The 16672-nt window shown below is 36.6% G+C and overlaps 1 protein-coding gene across 5 annotated transcripts in view; it reads right to left on the reverse strand.

Moving 5' to 3' along the window:
* Window positions 1–6618: 6618 nt before the first annotated feature.
* The window catches only part of PUS10 (pseudouridine synthase 10), a 74824-nt gene continuing 64770 nt past the window's right edge, over window positions 6619–16672 (reverse strand). For 3 of the 5 annotated variants that reach the window (XM_032352224.1, XM_032352225.1, XM_032352223.1), the window contains 2 exons: window positions 13616–13758; window positions 10364–10968 (listed from right to left, as the gene is read on the reverse strand). In XM_032352224.1, coding sequence (XP_032208115.1) covers window positions 10758–10968; window positions 13616–13758 — 354 coding nt within the window. In that variant the 3' untranslated portion in view covers window positions 10364–10757. Of the gene's footprint in view, window positions 8607–10363; window positions 10969–12264; window positions 12763–13615; window positions 13759–16672 lie in introns of those variants that run through there. The other 2 variants (XM_032352227.1, XM_032352226.1) reach the window with 2 other exon arrangements.

Consider the following 16672-nt stretch of genomic DNA (forward strand, 5'->3'; position numbering starts at 1 on the left):
AGTCTTTAAAAAAAATTCTAACTTGGACAGAAGAGAGTTGAAGTGAACTTTTAAGGTAGGGGAAGTTCTCTACATTTTGGATGGTTTAAATGTATACCTTTAAAATTGCTTATGATTTTAGGTTTATACCCATGTCTTTAAGGTGAAAAAGTTTTCTTAGACCTCTCTTCTTTCTTGTGTTTCCTCACTCACTGTGATCTCATCCAATTTCATACTCTCTGTTCATCAATTTTATCCTTACCTTAGACTTATCCTCTGACCTTCATACTTGGAGGTTACATGTGTATGTAAAACTATTTATTTGACATCTCTACTTAGAATCCCATTAATGAACAAAAATCTAGCTCAGATTCAACATATCCAAAACTGAGTTCTTGATCTTTTCTCCTAATTTGCTTCTCCTTTGTCTTCCTCAACTTAGTAAATAGCAGAGCTACGCTTCTATTGTTGCTCAGGTCCAAAACCATGGAGTCATCCTTGATTCTTTTCTCTCCCAGATTCAATCCATCAGCAAATCTTGTAGGCCCTGACTTCAAAATATACCCAAAGCTCACCACCTCTTTTGACCTCTACTATTAACTTCCTCTTCTAAGCCACTGTCATATCATCTCTTGCCTAGTTTGAAGCTATAGCCTCAAAAGATGCTCTTACATCCTTGTGCCCCTATAGTCTCTTCTCCCCAAAGTAGCCAGAAAGAGTATTTTTAAAACAAGTCAAATGGTGTCATTCACATGCTCAAAACCATCCGGTGGCTCCCCATTCCCACTCAGAGTAGAGACCAGCATCCCTAAAATTGGCAGGCTCATACATACTTAGTCTCCTGTCTCATCTCTTAACGTTTTCTTCTCATTCAGCTCCAGGCATTCTCATAGCCTCTCTTCAAAAACACCGAGTATACTCGTGCCTCAGACTCCTTGTACTTGGTGTCCTCTCTGCCTTAACTATTTTTCTCTCAGATACAGGTGTAGCTCACTTCTTAACATCCTTCAGATTCACTCATCTAATACTGATCAAGGCCTTCCTCGAGTCTGTACATATCAGTACTCCGTGTCTCCTCTCCTTTATATTGTTCCGTAGCACTTACCAGGTCTCACCTTTACTACGCACTTATTTTTTATTTTAATTTTTTTTCCTTTACTGGAATCTGTGTTCTACAAGGGTAAAAGTTTTTATGTTTCATTTGTTGAATTCCCAGTTTGTAGGACAGGCTCTGCCTCATATTAAGCACTTAGCAAATATTGAATGTTCAAAGTACTACTAATAGAACTTTATTTTTTGAAAGAACAGCTTTAATTATTAGATGTTCATGATTTTTATAATTCTATTTAATGTGACATTGGGTTTATGTCAGAACCATACGCCTTCAGGTCAAGGTTTAATAACGGTAATCCAAACTATTGAAAACAAAGTAATCCCAGTTGCAAAATGATGATAGAATTTAGGCAGTAATCTTAGTTGTGATGGAGTTGTCATGATGCTAAGTAACTGAACTCTATTTTACACCTAGAGCCCACCATAAATGTTGAGCATGTTCTGAGCTAGAAACAGTGTGTCATTTCATTTATGCAGTGTCCAACCAAACCAGTAAGTTTACTGGAACAATCAAAATGGGAAATGTATGAATGTCTGAATGTATGAATCTCTAAAAAAATCTGAGTTGAATGATACTGGGAACTGGGAAGGAGAGCAAGATAAAACTTGGGGTTAGGATAGACTAGGAAGCAGAAGAAGAAAAAGATTAAAGACACCTAAGTACCATTAATATTTCTCAGAAATTATGATTTAAAAATGAAACATTTGTTATATAATTTTAAAGACCATAAGCATGTAACATACTTTAGAAGAATTTACCAAGGAGAAAGAATACCTTGGAAGGCATCATTTCTTTTCTTTTCAAAATATGAATGAACCCAGGGCGCCTGGGTGGCTCAGTGGGTTAAGGCGCTGCCTTCGGCTCAGGTCATGATCTCGGGGTCCTGGGATCGAGTCCCGCATCGGGTTCTCCGCTCCACGGGGAGCCTGCTTCCTCCTCTCTCTCTCTGCCTGCCTCTCTGCCTACTTGTGATCTCTCTGTGTCAAATGAATAAATAAAAAATCTTTAAAAAAAAAAAAATATGAATGAACCCAGGATATCTCCAGATAGTGGTCGATAGGCAGTAAGCTTTTTAAAAAAAAGAATACAGAATCCTGTAATTTTATAATAATTAGCACTGGCCAGCTTAAACACAGACTTTAGAATATCTGGATTTTTGCATTAAATAAGAAATTGACTTGTTTTGCAGGGTTGTGTTTTGTCCACCGTTCCCCCATCCCCCACCCCCCACCCCATGTAAGCTGAATTAAGGTACTGCTACATCTGTGTTTAAAGTATTTCCAGTGGATATTTTTTTTTATTTTTTGGGTGCTACTTACTGATCATAGAGTTTATTTTATAATATAAAAAGAATTTGGCAACCTGCTTCTCATCTATCTCTAAATGTATTTGTGTTTTCACACTTAGTTTCTGAGGAAAAAGTGCCCCTCTGCCTTTCTACATTCTGCTTGCACCCTGGACCCTGCTCTGTCTCCCATCTTGTTTCTGTATCCTCATATCACCATTTAGTGGTGGTTTTCTTTGTATAACTTTGGTAGACATTTTCTTTAGCCTTAAAAGAAAGGAAACAAAAACCTTTTCCTACTACCTTCATGTTCCTTCCTTCACATCCGGACTCAGGAAATACTTTCAGCTTCTATTTCCTCTGCTCCCAGTCATTCTTTAGCTTACTTATCTTTCACCTCCTTTTGTTTTCTTTTTCTTTTTTTTTTCTTCTCTTTTTTTGGTGGGGGGTGGCATGCAGGCAAGTGTACTCTCAAGAGTGAGTGGAAGGGCAGAGAGAGAGAGGGAGAGAGAGAATATTAAGCAGGTTGCAAGCACCCGAACTGGCATTCATCTTGTGACCCTGAGATTATGACCTGAGCCAAAATCAAGAGTTGGACATATAACTGATTGAGCTACCCGGGTGCCCCCTCTTACTGTTTTCTTATGATATTCTGGGAAAAGTGACCAGAGACACTTTTCCTTGTCAAATCTAGTGTCTTTTTATCAGTCCTTATTCTGCCTGACCTATCCATAACCTTTTTTCCTATTGGCTACTCCCTTCTTGGATACTCCTCCGAGGTTTCTGTGGTAGATAAGATTCCTCTCGGAGGTTGACTTTTTTCCCAGAATCTCAACCCCAGCCCTCATTTGGTGCTATTTTTTCCGTGGGTGACCTCATCAGTGCCTACAGTTTCAGCTTTCTCTCACGCTACACAAATGCCTTTATGAACTGCGTCCGCCTTTTGCATTCCCTACTTTGCATTCCCATTAATGGCATTATCATTTACCCTGCCATCCAAGATACTTAATTAGAACCTCAGAATCATGTTTTATTCCTTTTCTCCCTCATTGTCCTACTTAGTTATCAAGTCTTTTAAATTCTGCCTCATAAAAATGTCTTGCATTTGTCCCTCCTTCATTCCTACTTTCTTCGTAAAGGCCTTCATTCCTTTCCCCAAGAAGAATCTTCTATGTTGGTGCTTCAATAAATTGGGTTTTCAGAGGTATCAGCAGAGTAAATAAAATACAAGTTTTTGATGAAAGTAAACATCTTACCTATTTTTCTTCTTCATTATCTTCATTAGATAATGAAGTATAGCTTTGCCTAAAAAGTATAGCTTTGCCTAAAATGTAGTAAGAAATAGGTTAAGATGGAGTATTTGGAGATCAATGTATAGAAGTCTCTCAGGAGACTTCATTGGGGTCATGGTTCAGACCAGATAAACCCTTTAGAGATGACATGTTTTAAAAGAATGTAGTGAAAAATCCTAACTGATGAATTCAGAACCTTACAGAATGGCACTATTCTGCTTTTTACTGTGCTCAGTATTTTGATATGTTTTTTAGTGAATATAATAAATTTAGAGATACTGAAAAAAGTATTTTTTTATTTAATTTCTTTTCAATGTAACAGAAATCATTGTTTATGTACCACACCCAGTGCTCCATGTAATACATGCCTTCCATAATACCTACCACCAGGCTCCCCCAACCTCCCACCCCCGCCCCTTCAAAGTACTAAGTATTTTTAAAGTTCTCAAATTATTTAATGTTAAATGCATTTAAAAGATTGCAATCATTTGTAAAGTGTCAAAATCCTTTTTGTTGTACAGAATATTTTATTACCTTTGTAATATCTCTGTATACAGTGATTTTTTTGTGGTAATATAATAAATGGAAAAACTTTAAAATTCCTAAAATTTTGTTGTGATTTGACTTTAAAAATATTGGTGAGATTTTGTTATTTATACCATCCTCCTTGGGAAGGGTATTTTGGTTGCTTAGAAACATTAGGCATTTTTACGGAAAGCTATAGCTGAAAATACCTGCACATGTAACTATCCTTTGAAATGATAATTTTTGTAGAGTACTAGAATGCATTTTTAAAAGATTTTCATTTTCTGCCTTCCTGACTTATTTCCTGCCTCTCTCCCTATAATTCAGGACAAACATCATTTACGTATTCTGAGCAAGGTACAGGTAGGTACTACCACAGGGGCCAAAGGTGGTGGCCCAGTATGGGATACAGGGTGAAACAGGAGGAGCACATTTGAGGGCAGTAGTATGGAGGAGACTCTCAGGGATCTGGAATAAGGATGCAGCAAGAGTAGACTGGTTATTTATGAGGGGAACTGATCTATCAAGTAAATATATTAAGGCTAATGGGAGCCAGATTTCTGTCAGAGAAAGGTATTATAAATTTAAAAAAGGGGGGGGGGGAATTAGAATAAGGTTGAAATTGGATGTATTGGTATACAACTTCCAATTTTCAATATATGTAAAGAAATGTACTATGTGTGCATGTATGCATTTGCATTTGTTATTATGACCTGTCAAACAAAACAGGAAGCCACAAATCCACAAGAAGGGAAAGTTCTGCCTTTCAGTGGAATGCTAAGCAATAAATGGAGAAGGAATGGTGGAATTAGATCGGTTTTTGCCAAATCTTCAGTAAATGCTAAAGCTAGTAGATCAACATTTGATGGTTTCCTTACAAAATACTTACTAATTAAAGGGAAAAAAGAGTAACTATAAAAGTAGAGGAGCTTGGCAGACACGACCTTCATTAACTGATTAAAATCCAGTCATCAGTAACTGCATAAATCAAAATTGTAGGACACCTGATAAGAAGATAATACCTCTTATGTGGTATTCTTGCTAGGAAGGTACAACCTCAATCTAATAAAAAGGAAACATCAGGCAAACCCACATTGAAGAGCAATCTACAAAATAACTGACCTGAAATCTTCAAAAATGTTAAAATAATGAAAGCCAAGGAAAGATGAACTGTTTCAGATTGGTGGAGGACTTATGTGCAAAGCGTTTATGTGCAAAGCATGATCCTTTGCCCGTGAAATGTTACTATTGGGACAACCAGTGAGACTTGAGTGGGGTCTGTGGATTACATGGTTGCAATATCCGGGTTAACATCCTGAATTGATAGTCCTATTGTGGCGAAGTAGAAGAATGTCCTTGTTTGTAGAAATTATATGCTAAAGTATTCACATTCACTGGTGACAGAGCATCACCAGCTCAGTGGTTTGGGGGGGTGGGTATTTCTTTGTACTTCTTGCACCTTTCCTGTAAGTTTGAAATTATTTCAAGATGAAAACAATTAGGGCGCCTGGGTGGCTCAGTGGGTTAAGCCGCTGCCTTCGCCTCTGGTCATGATCTCAGGGTCCTGGGATCGAGTCCCGCATCGGGCTCTCTGCTCAGCAGGGAGCCTGCTTCCTCCCCTCTCTCTCTCTGCCTCTCTGCCTACTTGTGATCTCTCTCTGTCAAATAAATAAATAAAATCTTTAAAAAAAAAAAAAGATGAAAACAATTAAATGAGTATCATAAAAGCAGTATTTTTTTCCATAATAAAAGTACCATCTTTTTTTTTTTTAAAGAAAAAAAACGTGGGGCTTGAACTCACTACCCTGAGTCCAAGACCTAAGCTGAGATCAAAAGTCAGACACTTACCAGACAGAGCCACCCAGGCTCCAAAAGGGTACCAGTTTTAGAAATCAGAAAACCTTGCATCAAAGTTCATTCTCATTATTTGGGCTTAAAAATCAAGAATAAAGCTTCAAAAGAAAAGATTAGCCTAAGTAAGATAAATAAGATTTTTCTCTTTAGAAATCAAAATTTAACTTCTAAGTTTATTTCGTATAACTTGTTAATGTAACCAGTTATCTTACTTGCTTACTTGGAAAATTCTTCTTTTCTTTCTTTCTTTCTTTTTTTTCCTTTCTTTCTTTCGGCTTCTCCAGGTATTCAGAGTTGAGCTGATGTTTTTCCTAAACTAAATCATAGACTATATTTGGGACAAAGAAATACTAAGAAATAAAAAGGGGCTCTTTCTCTATGTTTTATTAAATATTTAACTAGAATTTAAATGAAAGTTTGAAAAAAAAATAAAGCTGTGAATGGGTATTAAGGAGGGCACTTGTTATGATGAGCACTGCATGTTTTTTGTAAGTGATGAATCACTGAATTCTACTCCTGAAACCAATAGTACACTATATGTTACTAGAATTTTTAAAAAATTTTTGAAAAGGAAAAAAATTTACAAAATAAAGCTATGAGAAAAGATCACAAAACTAATTAAAATAATTGTATATAGGCAAAAGCGAAACTATAGTACTTTCATTACTTAATGTTCTCAATTCTTGCATAAAACAAAGACCTACATTGATTTTTAACAACCTGTGTCTCATAATATATGAACATATGGAATAAGTAAAGTATATACAGCTAATGTCTACTTTTTGCTGGAAATTTTGCATAATGTCAGGAATAGAAATTTAAAAATCTGTTAAAGAGGTTTTTAATTTTTCCATTTTTCAGATTCCACTAAATTCAAAGCTGAGCCAAAAAGAAACATGGAAAACACTATCTCCCAAGTTATTTAAATCTTTTTTGTAGCAAAACTTTCCCAAAAAGGGAGAAACATTCACACAAAAGTTCTTACCTGTTTATCAGAAGTTTATTTCTATTATCCCTTTCTTGTTTTCTGGCATTGAAAATAGTGAAACAATTATTTGCTAGTATTCACATATGAAACTTCTAAATGTCAAATAATTTTCCTGATAAATGAATAATACATCTTGGTATCTATGAAGTATATTTAATGAAGAGATGGGAAACAATCATCCAATACTATCCAAGTCACATGTGTTCTAAAATAAGCTCAGATAGTTAAATCAGGATGATAGAAAATACACTTAAGTCTGAAATTTTAATGAGATTGCTGAAATGTTTCTCTTAATGACCCATCCATTTTCTTTAGATTTAGCTTATTTCATTTTTTCCTCTTCATAGTACCAACTAATGATTAATTTATTAACAAATAGTAGTCATATAAGATCATATGATATATACTTGGGCTATTTTTTGGCAACCTCCTTGATTTGGTATCTAAATTCCAAAATTCATCTCTGATGCTTACTGCATTTGTTTTATTTGTTCATTTTAATTATTTTATTTATTTATTTGGTTAGTGCATTTAAATGACATTCTCAGGTGCCTCCTTCATACAATAGGTACTCAATAACAAGATTTATTAAGAAAGGACCTTAGAGACCAGGAAACTTCAGTTTAGCCCCTGATATTGAAGTAACTAACGATTTTAGATAAATCATTTAACATTCATTCTTTGGTTTTCATATTTATAAAATGGAAATTGTAATATCTTATCCACTTGGTGAAGACGTTTGAAATTGGATAATACACTGAAGCACTCTGGAATAATAGCAGATTGTTTAGCAATCCTAGTTTTTCAAAAATCTTATCCCTGGGTTTGAAGTTACTGAAGGCACTTGTGTCTCCTTATTTAAAAGTAATTTATGGAAGTCTCTTAACAGGGTATGCCTCAATTCCTAAGGTTTCATTTTCCCTCCCCAGGAAAAGTACTGATATTTTTAAGTTATCAAAATAGTTACTTGAAGTCATTAAGATTGTGACAGATTGTATCAAAAAGTACTTATGTTGGTAATATCTTGCTTAAAGCCTACTGGGAAAAATATTAATGCTGTTAGATTTGCATTTGATATCTTAGAATATTATAGGATACTGTGCTGTATAAATCTAGATATAACTTTTATCAAGACCATTTAAGAAAGTTCGAACATGATTTTGAAGGTGGTATGTCTTGTGGAGAGAAATTTTGCAAATGATAGCCTCTCAGATTATCAGAGAATGTATCCTGTTTGTGTACATCTCTAAATGAAAGAATTAAGAGAATGTTTTCATTATTCATAGTCTGGCGTGTAGGGTTTGGAGAAGGAACAAGAAAAATCCTAAGACATCCTTAGAACATTTAACACAACATATACACATACATAGATCCTGAGATGTTACAAAAGGTTTTAAAATACATAGATCAACATGATCCAAATGGTTTCCAAGACACTGCAATGGTGAGTAAATAGCCATTATACAGTGTATGCTGAATGGAGGTCTGCATCATTCCACGAAAACCCTACTCTGTTTCCACATTTGAAAGCTAGTCATCCAGAGCAGGGGGCCAGTCAACATCTACAGACTAGAAGGAAGGAAAGAAGACATGAAAACATATTACTGTTCCAGTAAGCATTTGCTGGTAATGTATAAACTTAATAGTTTTAATGTAAGGCCACAGCAGAAGTTGAATTTTAAGAAAAGTCATTGAATACCACAGTTCAACACTCAAAAACCCATGGTCAGCCTTGAGATTCTTGGGCCCAAGGTCTGTATCTGAATGGTTGCTCAGCTGTTTATATTAATCGTACCTTTTGGCCAAGAAGAGACTAGAGTACATCTAAATTTTGTAAATGTTATTTACAGGTAAAGTAACAATTTCAGGGACAACACCAACTTTCCCTCAGAAGTCTCCGCAACTTTTATTCTTCAGATCACTTCCATTGTCTCATCTTGCATTTAACAAGCACTCAAATAGTCTATACACTTAGGGTTGTTATTTGTGACTTAGCAACCGAATGAGAAACAAATGAGTATGAAAGATCACCTGGAACTAGAAAAGGATAAATGATCATTGTATATCATTTCAGAATTCTTGTTTCTTTTAAAATCAGATTTATCTATCTCTACTCACTTGGTTTGACTCTTCTAGAACAAAGCCTTGATTTAAGTCATAATGAAACTACAGTAGCAGACTGTTTTTTTTCTCCACATACAACAATCACATCCTAGGCTTTCAGAAGTACTTGAACCACTGTAGAAGGCCCAATTTGAGAAGTTTAAAAAAGTCCACTGTACCCATGTCTTGTTAAAACTCAAAATGCTTTACCACAAGTGATATTTTAAAATCAATCTATGAGTCACTGCCAAAATCAGGAAATTTTATTAGAAAAGCCCAAATAACTGTTGTGTGTGTATATGCATATCTTTTAGAAATCCAAGAAGGTATTTTGGTTTTGTTTCAGAAAAACAGCCACATACTGAACACCCATATATAAGCTAATAGGTTATTTCTCATGCCTGAAACTAAACATTTCAGGTCACAGTCTTGTAAGTGTTGAAAGCAGGGGAGGTTTGTAAAGCTCTATAGGTGTTTTCAATGAACAAACATGGATAAGGAACACTGGCCTGTGACTCTAACATTACTAAATTGTTCTAAGATCAAAGATGAATGCAGTTGAGATTTACTTTAACAGGAGGCTGTCTTCCTCAAAATAACAGTCCCTCTGAGAATGCTCCCTGCAACCTTGAAGGTGCTATCGATGGCTGAATGCGGGAGCTGTGTAAAATCTAATCTGAAAGCCCTCGAGAATTGCCAGTAAGCCGATGATGCGCAAGTGATCATGGGATTACCATAGCTGTTTGCACACGAGGCCACTAAGCCCACTTCTTTTGGTAACTGATAATTCCAAGTGCAAAACACTAGCCTCCTAATATTTTCTTTATACAGGGGGGCGGCATGGGAGAGGGACCCCATTCTCCATCAGATATTCATCAAGGAGCACAAGTTGTGACTTAGTACCTACTGATGGTCAAATGAGAAAATATATTTATGGAGAACTGCCGGAAGGACCTATTAAATCCACTCTTTTAAATACTTAAGAATTTAACCTTGTTTCAATTCAGACCCTAGGAGCAGAAAATTTATACCACATCAGGGGTCCTATGATGTGGTATATGATATGATATGATATATGATGTGGTATATGATAAATAGGGGTCCTATTTTGTGTGTGTGTGTCTATTTTTTTTCCATTTTATTTTATTTTCAGTGTTCCAAGATTCATTGTTTATGCACCACACCCAGTGCTCCACGCAATACATGCCCTCTTTAATATCCACCACCAGGATCACCTAACCACCCCATATCCTCTGCTTAAAATCTTTTTTTTAAATTTTATTTTATTTTTTTCATTGTTCCAGTAAACATCGGCTGATCCCATTTTCTATCCCTGTCCTGAATGTATGTTTCTGAGTAGCCTGCCTTAAATTTTTTGTAAAACAAAACAGTTACGGGAATGAACTCTGTAGAGTCCGAAGGACATATGAAGGGTTCTTAAGTTTCACTTCCTTGACCCACTTAAGGGTTTAAGATCTCATGCCCCATGTAAATTAGCTATATATTTCCAAGGATCATCAATGAGATCTTGTATTTTTAAGAAGATAAAAATTCCAAAGACGGTCCCTCCCTGCACTACAATGCTACTGTGAGATTTTGACCATTTTCAAATACCCATTAAGATAAGTGGAGATAGATACCTATTTGGCTTAATGCCCACCCCGCCAAAAGCATAACCTTGGCTGAATTCAATGTACAAACAGCTACTTCCACAATAAAACGCTTTACCTCGACATCCAGCTCAAGAATGTCTGCGGTCACATTCATTAGAGAGCCAATGTTCGGCTTGGTTCTCCCAAAGTCTCCATGTACAAACTCTTTAATGTAGCTGGGCTTTGTTTAAGGAAACAATGGAGATAGCTATGCTAGCTAGCTGGTGAGATTTGATAGGTGAAAGGGAAATGACAGAAGAAAGCAGAAATGTTACAAGCGAGAGGTTATTTCTGAGCTGTGACCCATGATGTGTGTCTTAGAAAACAAGCTTTGGCAGACTGGTTCCTACCAGCCTGGAAGCTAACAGCAGGACTTGGCACCTGTGTTTACATCAAACTTACCAAAGTCATGCCTTTCTTTTTCCTTTAGCTCATCGCCAAGTGCTAAGGTTTGGATATGGACTTTTTTAAAGTTTTTTTTGTTTTGTTTTGTTTTGATTTTTTAACTAACTAGAATTTAAATAAAACATTGAAATAAGAAATGATTTTTTTTAAAGTAATCTCTACACCCAAACGTGGGGCTCAAATCCATAACCCTGAGACCAAGAGTGGGGCGCCTGAGTAGCTCAGTGGGTTAAAGCCTCTGTCTTTGGCTCGGGTCATGATCCCAGGGTCCTGGGATCAAGCCCTGCATCGGACTCTCTGCTCAGGGAGCCTGCTTCTGCCTCTCTCTCTGCCTGCCTCTCTGCCTACTTGTGATCTCTGTCAAATAAATAAATCTTTTTTTAAAAACTAAAAAAAAAAAAAAAAAGAGTCCCATGCTCCACTGCCTGAACCAACCAAGCAACCCTGGATATGGATTTTTAAAATGATCTGTACTTCAATGCTAAACAAAACAAAACCACCTTTGCTATTTTTTCTTTGCCACAGATTACATTTTGTCATCTTTTGGGCCCATTTTTCAATAACGTCAGCTGGCATCTGCCAGAAGAGAGGTTTCTACGGGGTCACGCACAGTGACTCCAATGATAGTTTTCCTGGTAATGTGACCCAGTGACACAATAGCAGTAGGATGGGAGGGACAATAAGAATATCAATTTAGTTGTTGATAAAGGCCTTTCCAAAGGATTATCAAGGGGCCTAAGTTTTAGCTGTTTGCACTCTTTTTTTTTTTAATTTTTTTTTTTATTTGACAGAGAGAGAGAGATCACAAGTAGGCAGAGAGGCAGGTAGAGAGAAAGGAAGGAAAGCAGGCTCCCTGCTGAGCAGAGAGCCCCATGCAGGGCTCGATCCCAGGACCCTGGGATCATGACCTGAGCCAAAGGCAGAGGCTTTAACCCACTGAGCCACCCGGGCGCCCTAGCTGTTTCCCCTTTCATGGTTAGCAAGAGAATTAAGTCTTTTTTGAAAGGGGCGATTTCATGTTTCCCTCGTTGGTCTTCAAATTTTGATATCAATGGCCAATCCTGGAATTACTTATTAAGATTACATTAACATTCCTTACATAGGACTTAACTACAGCCTTAAAAATTGTTATCTGAAAGATACAATTTTGCTAGCATTCAGTAAAAACCCGTTCAGTATTATGTTGTGTTCTATAAACTGGCACTTAGTATAAAAATTTAATGTAATTCAAATAGGAAAAATAAGTTTATTCTCAGATGACAAATAAAAAACTTATACCATGAATATTCTGATATTATGTCCTCCTCACTTTCTGAAAGTGTATTCACTCTACTTTCACCAAATGTTTTCAGTCAAGCTTAAGACATGTAATTATTTAGTAACTGCCTTCTTTGCTGAACTCACTCATACTTACTCAACATTTGTTATCCTTTTTCTCTTTCAAGAATGCTACTTCCGAGTAGCAATGACGAGAGGAGATGACCAAAAAGTCCCAGAACAACCAGTTAAAAGGGCCAGAATGGTTCTTATTCATTTCCAGAAAGATGAGGTGTAAGTCATATGAACTAGTTCAGCATATTGAGCAATATATGTGGAAAAATTTGCATACTTTTGTGTATAACCACAGGGTATCTAAAGCTTTAGCAGACAGTTTTTCTTGGCTAAGCCCATAAGTAACATATATATGCCTGGTCCTAAAAATGTTTTAATAAGATTGAAATCAAGACATTAGTTTCTTCAAAAGACCCCTGCATTTCACCTAGCACTCTAAAATAAAAGCTGGAATTGGGTAAAAAGGTTTTCTTTGATGTGATTCATTTGATGAAATATGGATGAATATGGATGGCAACTCCCTGATGTATTTTAACTAAAAACTCAGATTGGATACAAAACCACACAAAACAGGTGAACACAAACCATATGAACCATATGAACAAGTGATCATTTCTGGACTATTCTCTTGTTTAGGGCCAGTGGCCAAAATGAAGTGAAGATCAGTACGTAAAGTAGGGCCACTCCCATCTATTATCAGTGTTTAGTGATTTGGGGCAAATGCTCAAAATGCTGAAAGGACCCAAATGTGGTTATGAAAATGTGACTTGCAAAATGCATAGAGACAAATCAATAAATGAATCAATCAAAACTGTTTCCTGAGTATTCACTATACAGTCAGCATTGTGTGACACACTTTTAAAGTTCACGCTCTATTGGCTGCTGCCTCGTGGTTTAAAATGTCATTTTGAAAGATACAAATTAGTTGAGAACCCTCCTTCCCCGCCCCCAAAAAAAGGATTCTTCCCCAACCTAATCCTTACCCTAATCATTCCTAGATCAGGTTGCACCTGTTTTCTAGGACAGCCTGAACTCTTCCAACAGGGTTCTGGTTAGAGTATTGCTATGTGGAAGGCAAAAGGATACGTTCCAGCTTGAGTCTTCAGATAGAGGCGGAAATGATGGTCATCCACATAGTGTGACTCCATGGAGTGAATGATGCGAGTTCTCACAGCCAGGGGCCTCCGGTGAAGGACCCGCAGAGGTGTTTTCTGGTCGATCTTTAAGTCCTAGAGGAGGATGTGTTACACAATCATGGAGTCAGTTCTGCTGCCCAGGGAAGCCTGTCTCAACACCTCTGTCATCCATGGCCCACCACAGATGTTTTCTTTGGAGGACCTCATCTATCACTGTCAGGGTAGATACTAATAGTATTGTAATAGTAGTATAATAGTAATAGTAGTAGTAGTATAGTAGTATAATAGTAGTATAATAGTAATAGGGAATACTAAATAGTATTCCCTAAGGTTCAGGCTCTGTGGAACTTCTCATAACGTCGTCCATAGTTACTTACTGGGCCCCAGTACGCCATTTTTAAAAAGGCTTTGAGGTAAATGATCCCCAGGGCCTCTTTTGCTCTAATAATTAATTAATTAATTAAATTGAGTAGGACCCTGGAGTTCTAGCCTGTCCTTCACTTTTAAGAGAGTTCTTCTAGAAGACATATTCTTACCTTCCTCTCCCCTCAACCCAATGGATGACCTAACAGCTGAGGTGAGAAATGGCTGTTTGTAGAAGGTGAGACCTCAGCATCACTGATGTGTATGGGCAGTGTGCATGTTTTAAGGACAACCATGCACCTACTTACAAGGTTATTTTGTTATTGCTGTTGTTATATGAAAAGAAATATCTAGAAAATGAACAGTTGCATCACTGTTTAGGGTAATGTTTCAATATAATAATTACAAAGAAGTGTGTACAATAAACCAGGACCTCTCAGTATTTGTAAGCCAGTTCAAGTTACTTTAGAATAATCATACTGCATGTCTTTTTTACAATTCAGATTTTTTTCAGGGGCATGGGCTTATTTTTCTTATAATTAGAGATTTCCTTTTGTCACAAAATATATAATTAAGAAACAGAGATTAATATTGTAGAAGGTCAACTAATTCCAAGTTTTAAAAATAGATATGGGGCATAACAAGAAATGTAGGTTCATAAGAACTTTGAATCTTCTGCCATTTCTTGTTGGAACAACTCCTTCCTAATTTACATGATTTGGGAGTGCCTGAAACCAGGCTAAGTAGAGAAGGATTTCTGTCTAGTCTTCCTTCTCTCCAGTTCTCCACCAAGAAAGAAAGAGCAAGTTCTGACAAAGACTATACTTGAAATGGTGTGACTGTTTTGATCATAGCAGTGAGTCAACGGCCCCTCCTAACTCATGGTTTTATGATTCTCTAAGGCTTCAAATTTAGAAGCACTTTGTTCTGCTAATACAGGCTGTCTCCATAAGGTTTGACATTTCTCCAGCCAAAAAGCAAAAAAAGGACAAGGCTGAACTGTTAAGGCATCTGTACAGATACGGCCTCTGTACAGAAACAGCTGGTTTTAAATGCATGACTAAGGCGTGCTCTTCTCCCTGTTTCCTTTCTTGCTACTCACTCCCAGGCCTGCGAACCATGAATAGTCAATGGAAGTACTAACTGAGCTGGGCTTCCAACATAATACTTGGTCACCTCACATTCCTGTGTGTGTTTTGTGTCTATTTATTTTCAGTAGATACAAGGGAACCATTTACTCTAACATTCCACTCTGCTGGCCACTTTCTGCTGAATTTTCAGAAACACATATACACAAAAGTTGTTTTGTTTTGTTTTGTTTTTTTTCCCTTACAAGTAGGTTGCCCTTAAAAAAGAAGAGACAAATAGTTAAGTGTGAAGTGACTCTTTCTCAACATGGAACAGTAACTCAGTTTTTTGTATTTTTGATGACAATAGGAATATTTGAAAACAGTCTTAACCCCAACTCAAAAAATCAGAAGTCAGCTAGTCCCATCAGTCTATGTGGGCTGTGAACCATTAAGAGAGACCTTTTCACTGATTTGTTTACTCTGAACCTCCAAAAATCATCTTTCAGCATTATTCGGCATTATTTCTGAATTAGCTCTGAATTGGGCTACCTCCAAATAATGAATATATATATATATATATATATATATATATACACACATATATATGGCATCTGTACAGATATGGCCTCTGTACAGAAACAGCTGGTTTTAAATGCATGACTATATATATATATATATACATTTTTTTTTTAAGTAGGCTCCACACCCAGTGTGGGGCTTGAACTCATGACCCCAAGATCAAGAGTCACATGCTATACTGACTGAGCCACCCAGGTGCCCCTGAATCTATTTTTAAAATGAGTTAATTTTCCCCTCAGCATTCTGACTGACTTGTACATGTGATGAAATAGAGATTTAGAAATTTGTTTTGCAACCTTAAAGATATCTGTCTAGAGTTAAACTATCATCCTAAAGGCCCCAGATAATGGACCAAAAGCGAACAGCTTTTGATACAGAATCACAAAACTTGAGACCTGGAGACCCTCTGGAGGTGATCTAGTCCGCCCTCCGGGTTAGAAATAAACTTGTCTAAGCGGGTAAATGACTTGTACGTGTTCACCAAAACACTTACACTATAACCATGATTCTGCACTTCACTTTCTTTCTCATAATGTCTTGGGTGTTTCTCTAAGTCATAGACATAGACCTACCTCTATCCTTTTTTACAACAATTTTAGGTATATATACATACAATAACATAAACTACATGGGATCACATGCTGTTGTTTTTTTTTAAATAGCTTTATAATATTCCAGCTTGTTCTTCCCTTTCCTTTTTGAAGGATATCACTTTGTTTCTAGTTGTGTTGTTGATTTTGCCACTTTGAATAAAGTAAACATCTTTGCACACATATCCTTAAGCACTGGAGTTTTATTTCTTCAGGACAGATTTCCAGTAGTAAAAGTGTTGGGTAGAAGACCAGTATATTTTTAGTTTTTATAGTCATCGCTACATTGTTTTCCAAAAAGGCTAAACACTTTACATTTCTACTAAGTATACAACTAGCTTTCTCCTCCATGCCACCCATAAGGTGTTGTTAGTTTCAGAGGACTAAGTGAGGTCTTATTGTTAC

This window comes from Mustela erminea, chromosome 7, assembly GCF_009829155.1.
Source record: "Mustela erminea isolate mMusErm1 chromosome 7, mMusErm1.Pri, whole genome shotgun sequence".
NCBI classification, from domain to species: domain Eukaryota; kingdom Metazoa; phylum Chordata; class Mammalia; order Carnivora; family Mustelidae; genus Mustela; species Mustela erminea.